The 24,837-nt window shown below is 44.5% G+C and overlaps 2 protein-coding genes across 2 annotated transcripts; both read right to left on the bottom strand.

Annotated features, from left to right (window-relative positions):
• Positions 1-3,039: 3,039 nt before the first annotated feature.
• Positions 3,040-5,862, bottom strand: LOC144099152 (uncharacterized). Its single transcript, XM_077632272.1, has 3 exons — positions 5,709-5,862; positions 4,103-4,632; positions 3,040-3,123 (listed from the first exon to the last, which is right to left on the bottom strand). Exons 1-2 carry the CDS (start codon positions 5,712-5,714, stop codon positions 4,105-4,107), a joined length of 534 nt encoding a protein of 177 aa, XP_077488398.1. The 5' UTR covers positions 5,715-5,862; the 3' UTR covers positions 3,040-3,123; positions 4,103-4,104.
• An 8,996-nt stretch (positions 5,863-14,858) lies between these two features.
• LOC144099146 (uncharacterized) lies at positions 14,859-20,957 on the bottom strand. Its single transcript, XM_077632258.1, has 3 exons — positions 20,815-20,957; positions 15,553-16,340; positions 14,859-14,978 (listed from the first exon to the last, which is right to left on the bottom strand). The coding sequence occupies exons 1-2, from the start codon at positions 20,818-20,820 to the stop codon at positions 15,555-15,557; spliced, it is 792 nt and encodes a 263-aa protein (XP_077488384.1). The 5' UTR covers positions 20,821-20,957; the 3' UTR covers positions 14,859-14,978; positions 15,553-15,554.
• Between the last annotated feature and the right edge of the window lie 3,880 nt (positions 20,958-24,837).

Genomic DNA, 24,837 nt, shown 5'->3' with positions numbered 1-24,837 from the left:
GGTGCATCAAGTTCTACAGGTCAACGGGTATTTCACCCGCTACGGCAACAAACAAGACCGCGCAAGCAAGAAACCTTCAGCAATTCGAACGTTGCCCTCGTCCCTGTCGCTGCTGTAGCTCTCAACTATCGTTCCGAGAAGAGCAATAAACTTTCGGTGTCGCTCTCTTTTCCTGACTTTGCTACTTCCCTCATCCGACTTGCGATCCTGAGTAGCGGTTTGTTTGTCCTTTTACTCGGGAAAATTACCGCAGCCGTAGACGTCTTCAATAAACCTTTTAAGCGGCCGTTTCTTGTTTTCAAGAAATCTGCGTTCTCTCTGCCACATATTTCAGTGCGGCAACACCTTGAAACTTGCCCTTGACATGGAAACGTGTTTTGCTAGTTTCGTTTTTCCTGTCGGGTAGTTTACAACGTACTGCAACGGCGTCCAGACATCTTTTAAGTGCTCTTCGCGCTTTGTTTTCATCAGCGTGGTTCAAAGCATCGTGTTGCCAGAGCTGGTAGCACCGCTATCTGTTCTCCTTTAATAGGACCGGTATGTGAAAACGATACTCTGCACGCGTGCAATTGTGTTTCGCCATATATGCATTCGTTACTTCGTCATTTTTCGAGCATTATTGTGATCTTTACGAGTAAAGGAAGTGCAGATTTGAAGGTCATACACCTTTATTCAGTTATTTATTTGCCGCTTTCATTTGCTGCCTTCCAATGCAATCTGTTTCCACTTGATTTGGTTTGTGTAAATTGATATATGCGAGACATTCGTTAAATGCTCATGAAATCTGCCGACAATTTGACTATGCTGGTTTTAAATATTTTTGTGCTATTCGCTGTCATCCAGTTAATGTTCGTTGCGTCGTTCACTGCCATTTAGGGGTTCTATGGCGCAATCAAGCTGTCCGTAGTAGCTTTTAGCCCTCGAATCTCTCCGGTAGGTATCTTTTACCCTGTAAAATATAGTTCTGTGAATTGTTGATTTATTTATTTACTCAGCCATATACCATTCTCTAACAATATTTATACTACTTTTTTATTCTTTGCAAGGTATTTTAAATTATCACTAGTGGTAAGTGGCGCTTCAAACAAAAATAAATAAATAAAACGCCGATAGGGTGGTATATACTTGGATGCAGCCAGTTATCAAACCTACTGCAAAGGAATGAGTTGGTACAGGTGAAAACTTCACCCACTCTTCAACCGTACGTGATTTTGTTTCTTCATAGGAAGTGATGATGGGGCACTCAAATATGTTTTCATTAAGTGTGCACCTTTTTTTTCATATTTTGGGGCGAAATCAAATGCTCAGCCATAGGCTTTCGTACATTGGAAAGGTAATCGTTAAGCAATTCCACGCACTTCCCACAGGGTGGAAGCTAAGGAATCCCATCACCTCCGCAGCCTGAAATAGACTTTCAGTGAATCTTGATATATGCAGCTGCTGCGGCGTCTCTAACTCATGTATGTACAGTCATGAATCAAACTGATCAAGAGTGGAAATTTGGGCTCGTTCGTTCATTAGGAAGAAAAATGCGCACGCTGACTACTGCCAAGTGAAAACTGATTTATATGCGTGTGCAATTAATACCGTCTATAAGCAACTGTTTCTTCTCGACGGTACTTATTACACGCTAATAAAACCGTTTCAACCTAGTAGTAGTCGGTACGTGTGTTTCTCTTTCTTCAGTCGTCCGTGTTCTTTGCTCTGCTGTGCCTCTTCCTTTAATGCATAAAAATTTGCGGAATTATTTCTGGGTTGTCTCGCTAGACAGTCAGGTCGTATTTGTTCCAGGGGATGGAACCCGCGTGTCTCCTGGTGCTTCTATACAATTCATTGACTGGGTTTGCCCGGATGCTAAAAAATGTAATTATTATAGTGAGTCTGCAGACCGAAAACTTTTTCTCATCACTCTAGAATCATACGTAATTTTAAGGAAGATTCACTTTACCAACTACACTCTTCATACAAGGCCATCGGTGCAGCGAGCACAAAGGGACTGCACGACTACCTGCCTTGCGGCGCCGTGTGGGCCTGTGTCAACGCATTTTTCTTTGAATTGTTTCTTAATCCAAAGGGGCCTTCTATGCGGGCTGCTCGCTACTGGATATAAAGTAAAAGAGGGCGATGAATTATTCCACTTGCAGCCGCCCACACGCCGGTTGCGCAGCCATCTGAGAAAAAAGGCATGCGCTGTCACTCGTGACAGGAGGGTTGCTTGGCAGTGTGGGCGTCGCGCACCTCTCGGGCTGTTTTTGGCAAGCTTGGCGTGTTACTGCTTGCTAGCTCACTTCCCTTCACGAAGGCCGCTACGCCGCCTCTGTGAGATGAGAGCCATGTTAAACACGTCGCTTCTCAAAAAAAAGTTGCGCGCGTAAAAAAGAAGCGTTTCAGATTTCCTGCCATCTCTTTAAATGAAGAAGAAACATCTGCAGTTTAGCCCCATCCCACGCCTTTACCCTCTCGAAGCACGCACCTCAACCGCACGACCACAGGCCGCACATCATCGAGAGCACCCACTTCCTCCTCATTGGCAGATGTGGACAACACTCCTTGTGGGCAGCTTGCGACATACTACTAAACGAACCCCGTTTACCCAGCTGGACAGCCCTCACACATCTGTCGCTACAAAGTAGGCTTCAAATTACTGTGAACTAAGCGTTCCTTCATTCGTCATACTTCTATGACGATAGCAATTAAATCACCGCTAAAATTACAATATGATTTTTCTAGTATTTCTCCTCTTCGCTGCATTGATAGTCTTGGCTGGTTTCAGAAGTCCTTTTATTCTCCCAGCAGGTAAGAACCGTACACCTGGACACCCACTCCTTATACATAAAACCACCGCACCCGTCACCCAGTTCATGCTTCGCGTCTATGTGCTTGTACTGCTGCGTACTGACCGGAACGGTCTCCATGACCTCGTCAGACATCGTGACTGATGTAACATCTTGCATGTTGCAAATCCTTCTCCCAGTGCAGCACCTCGAACGGTGCGTGCAAGAGAATAAAAGGAAGTGAATGAAGTGACAACAAAAGCACTGAATTCCAGGAGGAAGCTTTATTGTCTTTGGACTAGCTTGAGAACAGTAGCGAAACGGAGACAACCGTAGCCCGGTGGCACATCTGAAAAACGGAAAGAGGGAGAGGCAGAGGGAAACACGAGGTTTAGAGTTTTATCCAGTCCATGACCAGGCCGCTCTTAAAGCTTAAGAAAATGGGCAGACAAAACAACCATTTAATGCGTTTTGCGCAAAATACAGCAAGTCTGTAATGCGTCGCAACGTCCTGGTGCAGTAGTAGTAGCTTCAGTAAAAGCTTTGGTAGTAAAAGTAGGAGGCGTAGTAGAAGCGTTAATAGGAGAAAACGAATTTTCAAAGCTATTTACAGCTCGCAACAGGGTGTCAGCAATCTAAACTTCTGCTCCCGTTAACTGCCTACGGCAGAAGAGCTTTGAGAATCTCTTTTTCTGGTTAACTGTCCCGAGCTGAAGCTCAGCACCACTGAATCAGGAGACAGAACATAGATACCATGGATAGAGTGTTCATGCTACGGTTTTGCTGGTGTTAAAATATCTAAGGAGCTCACTACTGAAATAAGAAGGCAGTTGCAATTTTTTATCGCAATATAGCATAAAAAGTAAGAGTAGAAATATGCAGGGCAGATAGTGTAATGGCTGAGGAATACCATTTTATCACGGCATATTTTCCTAACTTCGTTGTATTACAAAATATTTCAAAGATGGCTTTCACAAAACGACACAAAAAATTGCTACGGCGTTACTAGCTCCTCATCATATATGCTTTAAAGAAGCATCCCTGTTTTCAACGTCGCAGGCTGACAGTAAATGACATCAGATGGCGATATCGTGGACACATAATGGCCCGTGTAGCCGAGCCAATATTGTACTCTATATAATGGGCCGAATTGCACTGGTTCCTTGTTAACTTGCATCGAAATATATATTTTTTTTCTATTTAATTATGGCTTAGTTCAGTTGTCGTTTACATCTGTCAGTTTTTCTCAAGTACGCGCAATCGAACAGGTTCGACACGCCTGAATCACCACTCTTCATGGGTTTTCATGTTGGTTGGATGATGCCTACCTTTAAACCTGCAGAGCGACAGCCGCGGGGCCAACACCGGCAGCCTTTCCGAAGGAGGACTGACCGAACCCGGACTGGTGGCCGGCTTCACCTCCCTTGTGTCCTGAAGATGCCTGCTGACGGCCAGCACCGTAGCTCTTGCTATCAGTGGCCGTGAAACCGGAACTGTGGCTGTATCCCTGGTTGTTTTTGTAGGCGCTGTAGGTTCTGTGCAATGTGCCGCGAGCAAAATCGCTAGATCCCTGGTTGTGCGCTGCAGCGTCCTTCTGGAATCCTGACTTGTGTCCTCGGGTGAAAGCGTCGTATCCCGACTGAAAATCAATGCCGTAACCGAGGCCGGGTCCAACCAGTGCGGGGTAGCCTACAAGTCCGGGAGCCACTAGGTTGGGGACCACAACGACATCGTAGCCTCCCAAGAGGACGCCAGGTTCTTCAGGGTCTTCTTTGACATCCTTGACGTCTTTTATGATCACTTCTTCAGCGAAGGCGGTGCATGCCATGACCCCCATGACAGCGAGAGTAGCGAAGAACTGAGCGGTTGAGAAAGTACAAACGCATAAATGTGCGGTTCAAGATGAATGAATATTGTTAAATGGTAATTACATGGCATTGACGCATTTTATTGGTGCTTAGAGATTGACGGAACATCCACCAGGTTTGTTCAGGTTGTCTAGCGTCGCGCTGAACTTGTCTTTATTTCTTTACGAAATAACAGCGCACACACATATACGATAACAACACAAATGCATGATAACAGCGCACAGCGCTGTTATCATGCAAAAAACAGCTACTAAGAGCCCCTCATCGCTTTCTTTATCATACAGAGTACGTGCGTACTACATTCCCTCGCGTGCTGTAAAAGACAACGTTATAATGTGGTATTGTGGGTGAAAGCTTTACGGTGGGCTTTCATGTTTTCGTCCATGCTTTATTTCATGCCATCCGCGACCAGCCGAGCCAAATGTGTTAAGTGCTGCATCAATTGTAAGTGAGGCTACCAGCTTTGTTTCCAGGCTGGCAGAAAAGAGAGCACACATGGATTAGGGCGGTTCCAGAACATAACGTACTGATTTTTCCTTGCCTATCATGCTCGTTTTAAGAGTTGATATGCTTCGTTTCGGTAAGATTGAGCGCCTCTTTTAGGATAGATAGGTAGCGGTATTGTACTATGAGACTTTTTTTTTAACGCCCTTACATCCTTAACAAATTCTGCTTTCGTTGACAAAATCAAGTGTGTCAATGCGAGTAAAAGGAAAGTGAGTGAATGAGCTTCCTTAGGGGCACGGTACTTAACGTGTGGATAGGTTTTTGGAGATGAAAAGCACAAGTAAAGTCAACACTCGTGTGTCGACGCTACAAAAGAATAAATACGATACTTGCGTCTTCACTAACCTTAAAATGCACGCTTTTTCCAACATTCAAAAACACAAAAAGGCACTTTTCGATGATGTCGCAAGAAACGATGAATTCTCGAATGCAACTACAGTGGTTCTATGTGCCGGCTCATTAGTGAAAATATACAGTGCCTCCAGGAACGAAGACGACATAACACAGTGCTTCGTGAAAACACTGAGACAAAGAACGTGAGGTACATTTCAATATTTACCTTCATTGTTAGAGATGGGGCCTGTTGTGAACGTGCCTGTTGAAAACCAACTCCTCGTACCACTGGTGCTGGCTTTTGGTAAGCACTGACTTGTCGCACTGTGCAGACTCCACTATTTATACCGTCTACCCAAGAGGCCAGGATTTCACAGGAAAGAAAAACAACAAAAAGTCACAACGCAGTGACGAATCCTGTCAAACACTACGTGTTACGTTCATGACCAGCACGTTTAGGCGGGCCTACGCAACAAATCCTTGGCCCTCGCAAGGTTGCCCTCCGCCTGTCTGCTCTGCCTCTATTCCATTTGCGTTACAAGGGAAACGGTTTCCACCCTTCCCTGCCCTTACTCGCCCCTTCACCTGCGCCTCTTTTCCAGCGTCGGTAGCGTCACCAGTTCTCCTGGCGGCACGGAAATGGTAATATGCGACTGCGCCGGCGTAATGTCGTGTTTATCATGTTTCCCGTGATCTCACACTGCTCTGCATTGCAACGCTGCATACTCTAAAGAGAGGTTTCTCTGTTCTTACGTGTACACCAACCTCTTGTCGCGCTTTGGCAGTAATGCTGACGGGAGATGAACAGAACGCGTAATCAGATGTCAAATATTTAAAAAAAACTAATTAAACTGAATTCCTCGAATAAAGGAGCATTGGACAGACGTAAGCACCAGACTAGTAATTATGACTGAAACTAGCTACAAAAGACCACGTGTAAAAAAAATTCAATGCGCGCTTACGATCCTCCTAAATTTGTAATAAATCCTCAGCCCTCCGACACGGCGGCCCTTAAACCCCCAGTGTGTTGCTGTGGTCTGTAAAAATACGTTACTGAATAAGTAAAAAATCAATCAGTCAATCACTCTACACCTAGTCAAACAAATCCTGTAATGACATTCGGTACACCGCTTTATTCATTCCGCAGACTTGCAGCTAACAACTGTTACATAATAGCCACAACTGTATTTTTGCTCGTGCCTGCATCGGTTGTCCTGGTTGAAGTCATTTTCAGGGTTAAGCTAGTCTTTAGATATAGATGTTATTTCTATTGAACACTTCACAATTAAATGCGAAATATCAACAGGTTGCTCATCTTCGCTGCAAAATTACTCTGCACTTAGTTTATTATTTTGCTCGTTGGATCTGCTAGCCTGCCATATGAAAACAGTCGTGGCTTTGATGGAGAACGCCATTTCTAGAGCAGTTTCACTGCCACTAACCCATTACAAGTGGTGCTCAAGGAAGCATCGTGAGCAAGTTGCGTACCTTTCGGCTTTTGAACGTGTAATCACATTAAGCTATACGCAAAAGATACCTCATAAAAGTGTTTCTGCGCGACAGTGCAGTCTCACACTTATCAATGCAATCATTCAATATTTCAAACATGACAAAAAGATCACGCACTACGAGTTACCAAATTCCACTCGTCGTTTCGAGGCGACTTCCGTCGCGGAGCGCTCGCTTTAGATCTACCGAACAGCGGCAGGTTTAACCAGACTCCAAAAGTGCAATGCCATCCCTTTCGGAATATATAGGCGGAGTTTGCCTGCCTTAAGTGCAATTTTAAACCCCACCGGCTAACCTTGGCCACTTAGTTACATTTATGATAGGGTGCTATCAAATCGAGTAACCAAGCTTCTCGCCACGATCAATTCGGCTACAGTTAAAGTAGTTCTATCTATCTAAGAACAGTAGCAACATGAACAGTGTCAAAGCGTACCTTCTCCACGTGTTTTGTTAAGCGAATGTTCCCTGAATTTCCTCACAAACGGCCGAAAACCATCGGCTATGTCGACTCCGCAGCGCCCACCTACGCATTACAGAGGTATGCATGCGTACATACGTGCGCATGCACTCATTATATGTTTTGAAGAGCCTTGGTTATCTTGGTTTTAGTTATCCGCAAAACCCGGTAAAGTTCGGCGTTTCCAAGAAGTTTACTGCAGTTTACGAATGCTCTATCTCTGTATGAGGTTATAGCACACCTGAAAAAAAAAATTAGGGAGGCGAACGCTGGGCCCAAAATCCGGAACCGGCTGCGCAAGGCATCAGCTATAAGCTCCCTAAAGGAGAGTGTTTGTGTTTCGCTTTCATATTTTGATTTAATTGCTTTGTTGCAGGCTGAGTCGCTAACGACAGATTCGACACCTCGCACCAAATTAACGAATCCGCCATTTGTGCAGCCAGGGAAATGACTAGGACCGACACAGCATGAGGAGGAAATAACTTATTTTACGGGGATAGGCTTGAGGCTGCATGGAGTTTAAGAAAGGGTACAGGAGTGAGCGAGAAATAGTACGGCCAGAGCGTGGCTGCGGTTATTCAAGCGTCTTTGGTAACTATATAACCCAAAAGCGCAAAGAAAAAAAACAAATCATTTAAAGCTCCGAAACATAGTCGCAGGCTCGTTACTTGTGTGCCGACTACAGCGCTGCTAATTTCATTGTATTCTGTTGCTTATGGTTTTCGGAATGGTATAGCTTTATCCTAATCAGATCATACCCAACAATTCTGGACGAAACAATTTGGAACGGGAAAGAGTTCGTGAACACAATTTTCTCATAGATTTTGAGATTCTACTATTACAGTCGCTTTTTTTCTCAGATCTCCTGTCAACGGGCCTGCATTTTTTTTTTTTGCTCTCAACGTTTTTGCTATCGTCAAAAGCGTTCCCCAATGGCTTTCTATTGCAGTCTGAACTACTGGATGCCAGCGATGGAAAAACATTAAAATGAGGATTTTGCCACACATAGGAAGAATGGACCATTATCTTCAACACTTCTATAAGAGCACCTTACAATTTTTCAATATTCAAAACTTTTGCCCCAACATGTTGGACATGTTCCTACCACGCAATCTTTATAGCTCCATCTGAACTGGACGAGGTCGGTGTAACAGGGCACCACATACAGTCCACATCTCTACCGCGAAATTGATGGACACATTTCTTTCTGGTTTCCAAGCTAAGCGCAGTTTTGTGTAGCTTGAAGTGCAAACCCCCCATCTATTGGGTAGCGCGTGGTCTGGAAAACGTAACCTTCCCTGTGGCGAGATTTACCTAAATATATCTCTATTTCATTTCGGAGCGGCGTTTTTACACACAGTACGACAGGGATTGTATCACCCGGCTGTGAAACTCGCGAAAGGCTGAAAGTCTCTTCATTGCGTAGTCGACTCCCGGTTTAGGCATTCGAAGCACTGACTTTTCGTCCCATCACTCCGATGCGTGCTAATATTGGTATGCAGTTAATAGGAGCTACTGTGAGGCTCCGCTTCCCAATATTTTCCTTCTGCCTCGTAAGCCGCGGGTGCGGGTTGAATCTTCAGGGGCAGTCGTATATCTAGCAATGTTTTCGCAGTTTGGAAAATTGCACATTTTTGTGGAATGCCGTATATTTCCTTCGGAATAAGGAACATAACCGTTCTTCTACTAATGTATAATCTGAAAAGGGTTGTCCGAGTGTAGTCAATGGTAAGTCCGTGAAAATTAATGAAGTTCGTTACAGCTTTGCAGCTAGTAAATACAGTGTGTCATATTCACCAATCGCTTTTGTTGCTTCTTTCTATGCTTATATTAACCGGATATGAAGGATCTCGTGGCAAAAGATAGCATGTGTTAATCGTGGTACTGATATGTGGTCTATATTCTCATACACTTATAAATTAAAATATGACACATCGAAGCTACTTCATCTCAAAAGATTTAATCTGTTTGATAGTTGCATTGCTCGTGTATAGCAACAACGCTCCGACGTTGTAGTAATTAACCATCATTTCGTAAAACAAGATGCTTGCGAGTTTAGGCAATATAGCCTTACTGCAGTTTACAGCGGTCATTTATCTGATTTCGCCATATTATAGAGGGCACAGTACTAAATGTAGTTCGTTATGTATAGTATGGAACCTATTATCCAAATAGGATAACTTCTATTTTTTAGCACAGAAATTTAAGTCAAGGTATCGTAGACCGTCATAAATTCATTAATGACGATGATAAGTTACATGCAACTTCTTGACAGTATTGCTTTCGCATGCCCAACCATTCTGGACAAAACCATTTTCCGGCAGGAAACAGTTTATGAATGGAATTTTTTCATATATTGTAACCTTTCATTGTAACAATCAACATATTCGCAGATCTCCCGTAAGCAGGCTTGAATTTTTTCGCTATTAACGTTTTTGCTATCGTGAAAAACTTTCCCCGTTGGTCCTCTATGGCGGTCTTAAGTGCTCGACGCGATCGATAGATAAACATTAAAACAATGATTTTACAGCGCATAGGAAGAATGAAGCATTGCCTTCAATATTTCTATAACAGTAGCTTACAATGTTCTAATATTCAAAATTTTTTCCCTAGAATGCTGCACATGTGAAAGTAACTTTATCTTTGGGATAAGATTTTTTTCCTAACAAACGTTAGACTCCTTGCATCGTTTCTATTTTGGGACTATTTTCGACCGGAGCGTCTTTTTGTATTCCCTGGGGTCTACTCTCCCTCCTGTCAACTATGTGGCCAACATGCCACTCGATCTATCCCACATACTCTGGGTTTGCCCTCAGGACTCCCCTCCGCGAGTTTTGCAGCTCTCGAATCCAGACCAATGGGAGGCTGCATTCCTAAGTTCTGACTCGGACACACAGATCCGGGTTGTGACAAGAGCCCTAGAAGTCGCCGAACGCCACGGGCTCATGGCCACTTGATGGGGCTATAACCCCTCACCATCTGCTGCTTTTGTCGACGAAAATATAGTTTATCCACCTCCTCCTGTACTGTCGACCTCTTTATCACCAGAGACCGTTCAGGACTTGCATTTCGCTGCATCTCCGGTTCAAAGCCTGTGATGCCTCCATTCACCGAGGACCGCCTTCAAGGCAACCTGAGAGCGCACCAAACGCTATGCCAATAATTAGGAAACGAAGTTGGCTGACAAGACAGGTGAAGAAAGAATAGGTGCTCTCGAAGCTGTGTGTTATAAACGAAGTGGAAAGGAGCTTCTGCGATGGAAGTCGGAAAATTCAGTTGCTGCTAGAAGGTTACACACGGCTTTCATCCCTGATAATAATTATCCGGATTTCTGAAAACTTCGTGACTGAATAAATTTTTCCAGATTTCAGTGATAAGTTGGCAATATTTCATGTCATGGATGTGCGGCAAAACGTAGTAAATAACGGTCATAACGAAAATCATTCCAGTGTCTTGCATTTCGTATCATGAACCAGCGGCATTTTTCAGAAATTTTATAGTTCTTAAGACTGAAATTCGTTCCACTTCATTTATTGTTCTTGAATTTCGCATTGCACGCGGTAATGAACAGCAAAAAGAAGTTCCTCGCTGCAAGTAGGTGCTCGACCGAAAAAGCAATAGATATGAAATAAAGGCTCTATCACCAGCATTTACAGGAGCAAATGACAACCTACAAAAAGCACGTATCAAAACGCAACTTTATTCGCTTAAACAACGATTGGGATTGGGTTTCAGTGCACAATGTCCGCAGAAACCCGAGCTGGATTCCAAGAGATTCTGCTAAAAGAAAGAACAGCCAGCCGTCATGCTTGGCCCCACCAACACATTACCGAAAATTTCTTCTTCAGGGAAAGGACATTAAGAATATAATGTGCACTGCCTGTTACAATGTACAATTGTTTCCTAAATACGCGTGCCATTTTTGTTACCATCACAACCTCTTCGGCATAGGCTGTTCACGCCGTGTACTCGTTACTGCATGCCGATTACGTATAAAGTTTGATGTCAGCATACTCTGAGTAGCCAGCGCTTTCCGATCAAAGCGCTAGTCGTCACTCAGGAATGTTCGAGAAAGAAAAGGAGGGGGCGAATGACCGACTTCCAGCAAGTATTCGACAAATCCTCGACCCTCGTTTCCAGACAGCTATTGCGGGCAGCAAAGACGACATTTCCTGGACAAAAATTGGTCGGCTCTGAGGGCCTCCGAATTGGCGTAGTTGCACAAAGATACCATTCTATGAAATTTAAGCGACGCTAAAAAGTTTTCGTATTGGCTTTTGAGCGTGGGTATGTTAGCTAGTATAGTATTAATGTAATGGTTTTTCTTTTATTTAATATTTTGAGCATTAAAGATATAAGGTTGCACCAGACGGTTGCATTACTGGTGGCAACGTTTACAGGGAGCCAGCAGTTGGCTGTCTTTTTAAATAGTCTACTTCAAGATAGCGCTTTCCATAGCTGACAGCGTGTTGGACATCGTTCTTCACGTCGGTAACAGATAGCTTGGAAGCAGCTTCATTTCGCAACCACGTTCTGGCCAGTGACTCCGGATCGCTTAGTAAGCCGGTCAGCGAGCGTTCCACGATGTCATAAAATCCCTCCCTGAGGCTTCCGGGGCGAACGTGATGCGCTATCACTATTACTTCTTTGCGTAGTGGTGAAAGAAGCTGTCGAGTTTTTTTTTTGTTTTTGTTTTCTCTTTACAGAGCTCTGTGGGCACATAACACTACAGCATTTTTACACTTCCCGGACGCACAAGATGCCGCAATGTCATTTTCGCCTTAGAGTACATAAAGTACATAAGCAAAGCGCCGTAAAAATGAACAAAGAGCCAAAAGCGTAGGAAATCGATCTTGACGCAAAGCTTCGTTTTTGAGTGAACGACGGATTACTAAAATGTTACCCAATGCATTGATCCGAGAGCTGGGTTAGGCAACTCTAAAACTTCGCTGCTTTCAGATTTCCAAGGAAGGTTTCCACACGCCACTTGTTATTCCTGTGACTGAATAAATATTGTCCTAGCCTGAGAACCAAGAATAACCCTTGAATTTCTGTGTTCAGAAGGTTGCAGATATTCGGAACAATAGTGGCTATTCATACGCCTTCCTTTCCAGTCACAGCCGTTTGTGGCCATGATGTAGTACCGCTTTAAGATTGCTGCGGCCTGGTGCCCCTCATTTTGCCACATTTTTATCGTATTTAGCGCGGGGAGATCTCACGGGGGTACAGTGATTTGGAAAACAGAAATTATTTTTAAAAATTTCTTCTGAGCAGTGAACGATAAGCACTGGAGTCTCCAGCCTCCGACAGCTGAATTTCACTCCCTAACGGGTCAACGAGGCCAAACACCGATGTCCTATACAGGATGTTTCACCTGAGGCATTGTACAATGTTTAAAAATAGACTTTTTGAGTTAGAAGAGATGTTTTTTTTTTTGCACAGCTTTGTCAGAGGTGTAGTGCATCACAATACACTCCGCTAACTAGCAGGCTGGTTAATACTGAACACTTAGCTTTTTAACTGTTACTGTTAAGCCGTCAATAGTGACAGGTGTGCAACCCACCCTTTGGCTATTTCAACGAGTTATGTGCAATGGAGAGGTTGCTTAGCCTGCAAGCTTTTCGAAAGCGCATGCATTCTGGCGCGATATGCCTATAATTTGTCTAGCTACAGCGCCGAGGGTGACCACGTTTTCCAAATTCTAAGAACTGATATAGATAATATTTACGGTTGGCTACACGCCTGTCAATAATTAAAGAGGCTAACAGTCATAATTATAAAAGTAATAATTCAATATTATTTTACGAGCCTGCTAGTTGGCATGTCTTAGCTGTATTTTCATGTACAACACCACTGAAAATGCTATGCCAAAAAAGCACTCTTCTAACTCAAAAAGCCTACTCTTAAAAATTGTCTCAAGTCTCAGGGGAAACACCCGGTATACTTAATGCAAGCGTTATGGTGAACAATGCGCAGTAACAGCCAGCAGCAACATCAGTCTTCGGACTGTGACGTCGTGACAAACATATAGAAATGCCTACTCGCTTGCTGTAGACTAAAACAAAATGGGCACGGTGAGGAGCATAGGCATACTAACAATTTTTTAAAGTAAAAAAAAATACGCCACCATATCTCATCAGGCATACAGAGAACGTAACTATTCGCATCAATTTTTCTTTCCAAGCAATTCGGATCGTGGTTACTGGCGTGATGACCTCACGCTGTTTAATTAGCTGTCATATTAAATGTGTTAGAAAATGCAGGGTAGAAAATGCACTCCGGCGACGTGAGAGACACTTTTCAATGTGGAGACAGGCTGCATTTCAAAGACAGCGAGTGCAAGCAGACCGCGTACGGTGCGCAAGGAGACTGCTCCTAATTAAGCGCGCTAAACGACAGCTGAATAATCTGTCACGTCAAAATGCGTTGCCTTATCAAATTTTCGGTTTTTTGTTGTAGCGCAGAAAGTTAAGCCAAGATATTTAAAAGGTTATGCTGTGCTCTTTTATGAACACAATTTTATCGTAATGATGTGAAAATTGTGCTCCTAAACTTTAGCGTAATTGTCTCAATTTTGTGTTTCAGTTTTTTTTTATTCACCACCGTCCTTCCTTCCCGTTGCTGAAATACGTACCAGCGGAGGCCAGAGTAGAACTTGCCTCCCGCTGCAACTTATATTGAAAAGAAGCTATGCCTCGCTTCAACGAAAACCGCATACAGAGCAGCCTGAGAGGGTTTTAAAAGCATTAATGAATGAACACAGCTGGCTGACAAGTCATGCAAATAAAACTCGAGATTGTGCGTATACTGGAGTTAAAAGGAAGCTTTGATTAATATAAGTTGTAAAATTCGTCAATGCTGCAAGAAGTGTACAGAAAATATGCGCCGTTGATAATTATTTTCCAACATTCTGTCAACATCTTAAAAATTCATAACTGGATAGATTCTTCCACAACTTGGCGCATATGTTGCCGGCAACATTTCTGGTATCTCGTATTGTAATCTAGAACGGCCGTATCTAATTTCTTCAGGTGTGTAATTTTTTGTCACACACTGGTAGTGTGGTGTTCATAGTAAATTAGTCGGGAAGCCCAGACTTCGTAAAGCATTTTAAAGCACCTAAATACAGGCTGCTTTCGAGGCTGATTTTTTTTTTTTAATTTTATTATGCGGCCCCGCCAAAGCTATCCAGCGGAGGAGACAATCATGGTTCTTACGCAAGACCGTTGTCAGGAAATCGCTGCGTTCCAGTAATTTTATACCCGTCAGCACCTAATTTCGTTTTACTTCACTTATTCTTCTTGAATATAGAAGTCTGGCAGGCACGGAAAAGCGAAACAGAAATGCGTTGGTAATAAATGTTCGCACTAAAATAAGAAAAGAATAAAGATTTTGAATATGTTCATATATTATCACACCAAACCTAGAGAACTAGTCATCAAAGAGAAATTTTATTGACTGCAACGACGGCCAAGTGTCTGGGCTTAAATGCAGAACGTCCACACAAGCCGGGCTAAATTCCAAGAGATCCTGCAAATAAAAAATAAACACACTTTTCAGTCATTCTGGCTCCATAAAAAAAGATCATTCAACTATTCTCCCACACAAACAGGAATATAATGTCCATCGCATGTGACAAGCACTAGACGTCATTAACTTCAAGTAGTTGGTTATTCAACAAACAAATTTTGAACACACAAGCGAAAGGTAAATTCATTAGCAAAACCAACACTCTTAACAACATAAACAAAAATATGAACCACGTTTTTTCTAATAATGTTGAAATTCGGAGATGTTCTCCGGTATGGACCACAGCGTAATCAATAAATACCAATTTCTCAAACAATCTGGCAATCTTCGAGCAAGGTACATTGCTTACTTTTCATGCTGCTCAAAATCAATATAAACGTGAGAGATTTCTATTTCTCTACAGAACTCCACAAATTTAATAGCTTATCTCTTACTGGTCAGAAGTTTTAGGGGAATCCCCCAAGGCGGAGTAAATTTGTTATAAGAGAGTAATTACTTGCTTGGGTGGATCTCTTACTATCAGTAATTTTTGAAGCTTCATTCGCTACTAAGCAAGACAGCAACAAATACTTACTTTCAGCCGTGCAGACCGACGCCACCAACTCCGCCAGCCTTTCCGAAAGAGGACTGCCCGAAGCCGGCCTGGTGTCCTGAAGCGCCGTTGTTAAATCCAGAAGAACCCTGCTGGTGGCCTGAGCCGAAGGTCTTGCTGTCGCTGGCTGAGAAGCCGGAGCTGTGGCTGTAGCCGCGGTTGTTATTGAAAGCGTTGACCTTGCTGCTGGATGCTCCACCGGCGAACGCTCCCGATCCCTGGTTGTGCCCGGAGGCGCCGCCCTGGAATCCTGACCGGTGGCCTCCAGCAGAGGAGCCGTAACCTGACTGGAAACCACCGCCGATTCCCCTGCCTATTCCCGCTCCGACAAGACCTGGGGTGCCGACGACTCCACTGCCCACGACTCCCGGACCCGCGACTCCGGTGCCGACGAGGGCGGGGCTTCCCAGGCCCGCACCGGCCAGACCAGCACCACCTATGCCAGCACCGGCAAGGCCAGCGCCACCGAGACCCGCGCCACCGAGACCAGCGCCACCGAGACCCGCTCCAGCGAGACCAGCTCCGCCGTAACTGGCACCGGCTAGACCAGCTCCACCAAGACCAGCTCCGCCTAGTCCGGCAGCGATGAGACCGGGACCCACGCCGGCGCCGTAACCACCGACACCGCCGAGTCCTACTCCACCACCCAGGATGCCTCCGCGGGCCTCAACGTCTTTCTTCTCGTCCTTCTTGCTGTCCTTGTTCTTTGTAGCATCTTGGGCAAAGACGGCACAAGCCACAAGGGCGGTGACAACAGTGATGGCGAAGATCTGCAGGTTTAATGTCACATAGTACACTTATCACTTGAGCTAGGATAATGGTTCAATGTGAAGCAGTTTTCTTTTGTCTAAATTTGACGTCAGGAGATCTGAATTCCTGAAGCATTTTTAATTCTGCGGAATTATCCTGAATACCTAAAATTGGAAAGGTCTAAAATTCAGCTGCAGTTTTCGTGGAGGCGATCGCCTCCACGAAAGCTGCGGCTGGTGTCGACATCAATAAAAAGAGTTCGGAACGCCGTTGCTATCTGGTGACAAGCGAGAACTCCGTGTCAGTTCTATTCCCTTTGAATTTAGATCAGTCTGAATTATGAAAAAATAATAAGTATAGTTTCGTTGGGAGCTGGATTTTAATAATGGGCCTGGTTTATATTGAATAAGAAAAATTACTTCGAAGTGCAGAGCATACTACGAAAATGAACCTTTCGATCAAGAAGGAAACGCATGATTGACTGGACGTCAGCTTCGGGTATACATGTTTATCAAGAGGAACTTCTAATAGTTCAGTAGTGCAAACTGCTGGGCTAGTTGGTTCATATTGCATAGAAAAGGAACCAGCGAAAATAGACGCAAGACAAGAACAAAGGAGGCACACACCACAACGCTGGACTTACAACTGGTGTATTGCGATGAAAATCGCTCATTTTAAAGGAATTTCCTGCCTGCGCACCCACCCTACAGACAATACACTTCGCGCACCACATGATGACATGCCTACTATAATGATAAAAACTTGTACTCCTTTTCAGTGATAATCACAGACGGCTCGCTGACGCATTTCTGCTTATTCTTTTTGATCATGAATGCCTCCAATAGCTCACGCTCACGTTTAGATTTCCCCCGCCCGATAATGCTGGCAATGTGAAAACTAGGAGAACATTTGCAGTCCTTTACATGTACGGCTAGATTGCTGCCTGTGCCTGTGCCCAAAGTTGTGCGATGTTGCCTCAGGCGCTCATTTAGGCATGCTCCAGTTTGGCCTATGTAGATTTTCCCGCATGACAATGGGATTGAATACACCACGCCCACTGCGCATGTGGTGAACATAGTCTGGTGTTTCGTGTTGCAAACACCAGTTCTGCGCATGTCTGCAAAGGTTTGGGCGCACAAACCGGACAGTTTGCAAGGAGCAGAAAATGCCATAGTGACACCAAACTTCTGAGCCACTTTTTTCAGACCATGTGAAGTCTTATGGAAGTAAGGCATGACTTCCACCTTTCTTGTTGGCACTTCTACTGGCCTGGCATCCTTTGAAGATAACTTCAGTTTTTTCCCCAAAGATTCCGCCACCGCCAGCAAAACCGAGGGAGGAAACCCAGAACATTGTAGCCGTTCAACCTGCTCCGCCAGACTTTGCTGCATCACATGAGGGCAACTCTTCTTTAAGGCATTCAAAAAACATAAGTTTGCAATGCTGCGCTTCACTAACTTTGAATGGGCCGAATCATACGGCAACAGTGCCTTCTTAGACCTGGGCGCATATTTCCAGCACACGTGTTGATTGGGTAAAAAAGTCAATTCTAAATCCAGGAACCTAATGGTCTTGTCAGAAGGAATCTCATGCGTAAAAACCAAGTTCTTAGAACAAGTGCTAAAAATATTTAAAATCTGGTCTGCCACAAGGGTGAACTGGTCAGTTTCGGTTAAGTTCAAAATTACTAAAAAATCGTCAACATATCTAAAAACCCTTACAACACGTGTGTCGTTTAGAGATCTTTGTAGCATCGAGTCAAACTTTGCTAAAAATATGTTGCACAGCACCGGCGCAACACAGGAGCCGATACAGATTCCATGCTTTTGCACGACATACTCATCTTCATGCTGTGCTATCGTAGAATTCAAGTACACTTTTAAAAGTTCTAGAAAGGACTCTAAAGTGATGCCACACTTATTCTGGAAGGAAATTGTCCCAGATCTTTCAATGAATTCGCGCACAGCAACAAAAAGTTCTTCATGGGGCACAGAATAAAACAAGTCCACAATGTCCACCGAGAAGGCTGCATTAGCGTCGGGGAAACCGCGATTGAGGCACTCCACCAGGCTCATCGAACCCTGCACAACAAAAGGATCCGCAGGCACCAGGCCCTCGAAGGAACACTTTAGGTAGTTTGAAATCACTTTTTGCCATGAACCTTCTTCCGTGACGATCGCCCTGAAAGGGATGTCAGGCTTATGTGTCTTTGCTGTGAAGAACACACGCAGGGAGTCTTGCTGGCATTTACGAACTTGCTTCTCAATGCTGCCCAAATTCAACCTATTGAGAAGCCTTAAGGCCAACGCCTTGGCCTTGCGCGGTTTTACTTCTGCCTTTTTGAAGTTCTTTTTTATAGCTTCGGCCGCTTTCGTCTTAAAAAGGGAAGAGGGAAGCACCGCGAACCCACCTTCCTTGTCAGCTTGAAGGAGACTGAGGCCTTCTTGTTGGAAGTGGGCGACCAAAGGGCGCAGATCCCTGCTTGGTTGACGTCGGCCCGTCCAGGTTCTCATGAGACAGTCAACACCCTCTGAGACGCAACGAGCTTTCTCCTCAAAAGGGGCCTTGTCAGCCACTCTGTGAACCACTGCCAGAAGCTCGTGCTTGCGGGACCTTGGTTCAAGGGAGAACTTAGGTCCGCGCTTCAGGATGTCGTCGAAAACTGAGGGAAGAGTGGCTTCGCCCAGGTACGTGACAGCTGTACCAGTTGCTTTTTGTACCCTTTTCCTGGGCAGAAATCGCCGAAAGTCATTCCAGTAGGCTTCAGTGAGTAGTGAAGCGAGACGAAGATGCTCCCGAAGCCTACTTGCAGCCGCCCAAGGTTTTCCGGCTTGAAGGCACATAAGTCGCATCCATTCCCTCAAGTGTCGGACCTGTCGGTAGAGCTCCGATTTCAAGATTTTGCAAACACGCTTCCAGTGTCCTGTAGAAGGTTGCAGAGGTCCGAAAAGCTGGCAGACTTCTAATGGTGGGATTCCGCACTTCAGTCCATGTGACAGCGCTCGTGCCTTGCAAGTAGTGAGAACAATAGCGTTGACGCAGGAAGATAAACCATCAGTAGATGTACGAAGACACATAAAAGAGCCCGGTGTAGAAGAATAGTAGTTCAGTAGTGCAAACTGCTGGGCTAGTTGGTTCATATTGCATAGAAAAGGAACCAGCGAAAATAGACGCAAGACAAGAACAAAGGAGGCACACACCACAACGCTGGACTTACAACTGGTGTATTGCGATGAAAATCGCTCATTTTAAAGGAATTTCCTGCCTGCGCACCCACCCTACAGACAATACACTTCGCGCACCACATGATGACATGCCTACTATAATGATAAAAACTTGTACTCCTTTTCAGTGATAATCACAGACGGCTCGCTGACGCATTTCTGCTTATTCTTTTTGATCATGAATGCCTCCAATAGCTCACGCTCACGTTTAGATTTCCCCCGCCCGATAATGCTGGCAATGTGAAAACTAGGAGAACATTTGCAGTCCTTTACATGTACGGCTAGATTGCTGCCTGTGCCTGTGCCCAAAGTTGTGCGATGTTGCCTCAGGCGCTCATTTAGGCATGCTCCAGTTTGGCCTATGTAGATTTTCCCGCATGACAATGGGATTGAATACACCACGCCCACTGCGCATGTGGTGAACATAGTCTGGTGTTTCGTGTTGCAAACACCAGTTCTGCGCATGTCTGCAAAGGTTTGGGCGCACAAACCGGACAGTTTGCAAGGAGCAGAAAATGCCATAGTGACACCAAACTTCTGAGCCACTTTTTTCAGACCATGTGAAGTCTTATGGAAGTAAGGCATGACTTCCACCTTTCTTGTTGGCACTTCTACTGGCCTGGCATCCTTTGAAGATAACTTCAGTTTTTTCCCCAAAGTCCTCTAGATTTGCGCCTACTTCCTGCTAGTCTTCTTGGTTTAAAATTAAAATTTAAGGTTTAAGAATTAGATGTGAAGAAATAGAAATTAAGATTAAAGTTGCAAAAAAAAATGTTTCTGAATATTTGATTCGCTTAGGTAATGTTGTAACAATTCAATCTACTGTTTGACAAAAACTCGAGTTGTAGGAAAGCTTAACAAAAAAAAACAGTAATCTGAATAGCTGGCAAGGCTAAAATGAAGCCAGAAGAACTGAATTTCTAGCTTCCACGAAACAACTCAGGTCACATGCAGTAGCCGAAACGTCGACATTCTGAACATTATTTTACATATAATCTCCTTGTTTCGGTCGTAATGTTTCGAGACTATGAGGAACGCTTTTCGCCCTTTTTCAAGGCAGCGTTCGGAAATATGAACTCCGAAGTGCACAAAGCGTTGCATGAGCTTCGGTTAAATCAAGAACATTTTTCTGTGCACCCCCATCAAAAGTAAATGTCGTATCAAATAGCAGAAAATACGATTAGGCACGCTGACCCAGCAGCCCCACAGAGATGAGTATTCTAAGTGTCAAAAAAGACCTAAGAAGTTCTAGAAAATATGATAGACAGACCTTCATTGTTGCTGGCGCTTGTGTTTGTTCCACGCTGCTTGTGGCCTGCTCTCTTTGGTTCTACAACAGCTCTTTGGTAATGACTGATTCTCTTCGGCCCAACGACCGGCTTCTTATATATTTCATGAGTCCCTATTGCGCGCGTTTTTAATCAGAAACCTACCTACAGAACGGAAGCGACAAGGAGTTCCCAGAGTGCACAGCCACTGCAGTTGCGCGTTCATACAGCAAGAAAGCATCTGCGCCGAGGACCTCTGCTTTCGCTTGCCTTCCTCGAATTACGCTGCCTTTCCCCTTACGCTTTAACACACCCTTTCCCTCGCTTCCCGATTCTGCTCAAACGACGCTAGTGGCCTTGGCATTGGGAAACTCTAAACCGGAGCGCTTACGATAACGCAGGCCGTTGTGCCCACATAGATGCCACGTCAAGGACTTCCTCTTTTAGTCAGTTTCCTCTCCTTGCATGATCACATATTCCTGTGCTTGGAGTGCACTCGATCTAAAGATCCATGATTGGCCAATGCTGCCTAGGTTATCTATTAGGCGCACAGATTTCACCCCAAGACAGAAAGCAGTTAACGGACTCAAGTCAAAGTTCTCTCGCCTCATTTAGATCGTTGAGGGGATATGTTATTCCTTGCACAAATTTCGCAGCCAATTGGACACCTGAAGCGTGCTTTATTTCTTTGTGTGCGCGTGTGCTTGGGGGGGGGGGGGAGGAAGAGGAAATGGAGGTTTCCACCGGTATTGAATACCTGCATCGCTCACAATTAGGCAGAATCAAAACTTCGCGCCGGATGTGAGTGTTTTGAAATTGCTAATACACTCTGGCTTCCTACGAAGACGGTGGCTCTGTCGCTGGGCTAGGTGAAAACGCAAGCTTAGCAGAGGGTAGAATTTGCTGCCTTTTCTTCTTCATCTCGGGGTGATCATCGACAGGAAATGGTGGACTCATTTGCCATCCATACTGGTGTGTTCTTGCGAAGCCACAAAGACGATCCCATACGCTGGATACTGAACACAGGGTGTGTTCGTCCAACTGCTGATTAAATTCCTCATTTGTGGCAACAGCGTCAGAAATAGAAGAACGTTAGGTCTCTTCACAGGCAAACATACGTCGAACACGGTTTATGTACGCTCTCGAGTGCAGGAGCAGCAACGGCGGCTAGATTTGATACCACTAGCCTTCTAGGGCTCTCAGCTGCGCACAGCTGAGCTCCACAAGTGCGTCGCCTACAAGTCATGGGATGACGGCCCATTTAATCAGACTTCCTGTACCTGCGAGCACATTCTGTCTCCCGCTAGTGCTTAAACGCAGAGCCTTCTGCAAAATCAGACGAAGTAGGCTAAACGTCATCGCATGGCACGTGCGTCGCAGAAAGTAAGTAGAACGTACTCGGCGTGCGTAATTTCACGACATCTTTTACTAGAACATCCATTGCAGAACACTTCTTTCAGAATTAGTTCATAAATTTAGTTTTGTGTATGAACTTTCTCAAGACACCACTTGCCTTGTAACTTCGTACAACAGTAAAGGTTAAGAAAAAAACTACGCTATAAAACTCCACGAAGGAAAACCTAAAAATATTAAAGCCGAAACTCATAAAACTACACGCATTCAATAACCAAGAATCATTGTGCGCACGTTTTCGTGTGCGATAGAAGTTGTGCGTCTCATGAAAAACAATACGGGAGAATCGCGAAATAAATAGAAACTAAAGCCGATTGTTTCCAAATGTACGACCATCTTGCTTTGGTAACATTTCGACCTTTTCAAAATCTTTTTCATGATATCATATCGATTTAATGGAAAAGCACGATGTATTTTCCTATTTCTCTGTACTGACCAGCTGCGGTGGCTCAGTGATCATGGCGCTCGGCTGCTGACCCGAAAGACGCAGGTTCAATCCCGGCCGCGGCGATCGAATTTCGATGGAGATGAAATTCTAGAGGCCCGTCTACTGTGCGATGTTCAGTGCACGTTAAAGAGCCCCTGGTGGTCGAAATTTCCGTGGCCCTTTACTACGGCGTCTCTCATAGCCTGAGTCGCTTTGGGTCGTTAAAGCCCAATAAACCAAACCTATTTCTCCATACTAAATTACTTATTGACGCCACCTTCACATCGCATGCTTCTAAAAAGGCGCCTTACATTATTTCCTTGCAAGGTGAGAAGCCTCGGTGCTATCTGTGCTCCGGGATGCCTTACCGTAAGCGCAAAAATATTTAGGGGCATGCGGCCACTTGTAAAACGGGATACCATTATCTGAGCTACTGAGGCGGCTACTGCTCAAATTTCTTAGCATGCAAGGGCGATTCACCGTTGGCTGGCACATTCTTTATTCATTGTTCGCTATAGTGATTCATCAGTGCATTGTCCCATGTCCTTCAAGGACTGTTCTTACGTGCAAGCAAATTTTGAACTGATCGCAGTCAAGCTTTCATGATCCTCGACAGTCAGCGCAACCCCAACGACCGACCAGAAGAAAACTCCTCTAGTTAAAACCTTGGCTTGGGGACTGGAGAGGCTACCCTACCGCTCCTTGTTTAATTTTTATCTGTCGCCTGTAAATCGCATCTTCCTGCCTTCTTTCTACCGCGGAACTTCAAGGGCTTTAGAGAGACACGTTACCGAAGCATTTCCACGAGAAAATTATCGGCAGACATTATTCGTGCAGCACAGAAGAAATTAATAATGATCTGCATAGCGCCAGTTGTAGGTGTGACGCACGAGTGAGACGTAAAAAAATTACACTAGTCTTAATGCTCTAGCAGTATTAATGATAACGCAGAAAAGAGGAGGCCTGCTCACTTATGACGCATATAAAGAAAGCATGTCATGCATGTCGTATGGTCTCTCATGCTCGGGGGAAACAATAAGCGTTAGTTAGTTTCTTGCTTGGTGTAGGCTTTACGGGGTGTGAGGTCCCAAAGCAACTCAGGCTACCGGGACGCTGAAATGGAGGGCTTCGCATGATTTCGACCACCTGGGTTTTTTTAACTTGCACTGACATCACACAGTACACGGGCCTCTAGCATTTCGCGTCCATCGCAACGCGACCGCCGTGGCCGGGATCGCACCCCCGTTTTTCGGTTCAGCAAGCGATACACATAACCACTGGCCCACCGTGGCGGCTTTCTTAATTTCTTGTGTTGCGGACTCTCTGCTACAAAAGTTGAATGAGCAGTTGTATGTCTTTATTATTTTGCAGTGCACCTGCTGCTTGTCAATGACTGCTTCTGCTCTGCAGCGCTAGGAGCACTGCGAAGGTAACTGTCCCCACTTGAGCAGCACACTTTGCTGCTGTAGTGCAGGTGGCTAGTCAGTGAGGCACGGATGGTGAGTCCTGCTCAAGATTTGCAAGCTTTATAATTGCACATGAAAAATTTAATATTTGAATTTTCTTTGTGTCATGAACGCCCTTTTCATTCTATTTTATGAAGCTCTGAATTTCCCTCAGAACTTTAAAAAGAAACTAGGTACTTATTGCGCTTTTATTTTCACCTTGCCAAAATCCATCCATTTTTTTCTGCCTTTAGTCGATGCCTTCCGTAATGTAAGCTACCACCGATTACTAACTAGAGCAGAGCAGCCGCTTTTTATGCATGGCTGCGAGATGCTTCTGCTCGAGAAGAGATATATCATATAGACAGGAAAAGTTTGAGGTTTCCTTCAAGTAAATACTTGCGTTTGAGCATTGCAACATTTTTCCCGTCGATGTCAGGTAAACCATTTTTAAGGTTGCGATTTTGGCTAGTTGGTACCGATTCATGTTTTAAGGCGGGAAGACACGATAACACAAAGAACATTCAAAACAAGCGCTGAATATTCTTGTTTCTTTATTTTTAGAACATTTAATAGGTGCGTTTTGGCAGTGAAGAATAACTAACGGCGCATCCCTTTTCCCTTCATGACGATGGCCTCAAAAAGTTTCAGGTTATTTTCTTCCCAAAAAACGAAAACCACTTCCATTGGCTTGGCATGCTTTCAATTTCACAGGCTTAAATTCTGTTTTATGGCTTCGG

Source organism: Amblyomma americanum, chromosome 1 (genome assembly GCF_052857255.1).
Source record: "Amblyomma americanum isolate KBUSLIRL-KWMA chromosome 1, ASM5285725v1, whole genome shotgun sequence".
NCBI lineage: Eukaryota > Metazoa > Arthropoda > Arachnida > Ixodida > Ixodidae > Amblyomma > Amblyomma americanum.
The sequence above is the reverse complement of the archived record's forward strand: the minus strand, read 5'-3'. Positions and strand labels throughout refer to the sequence as shown.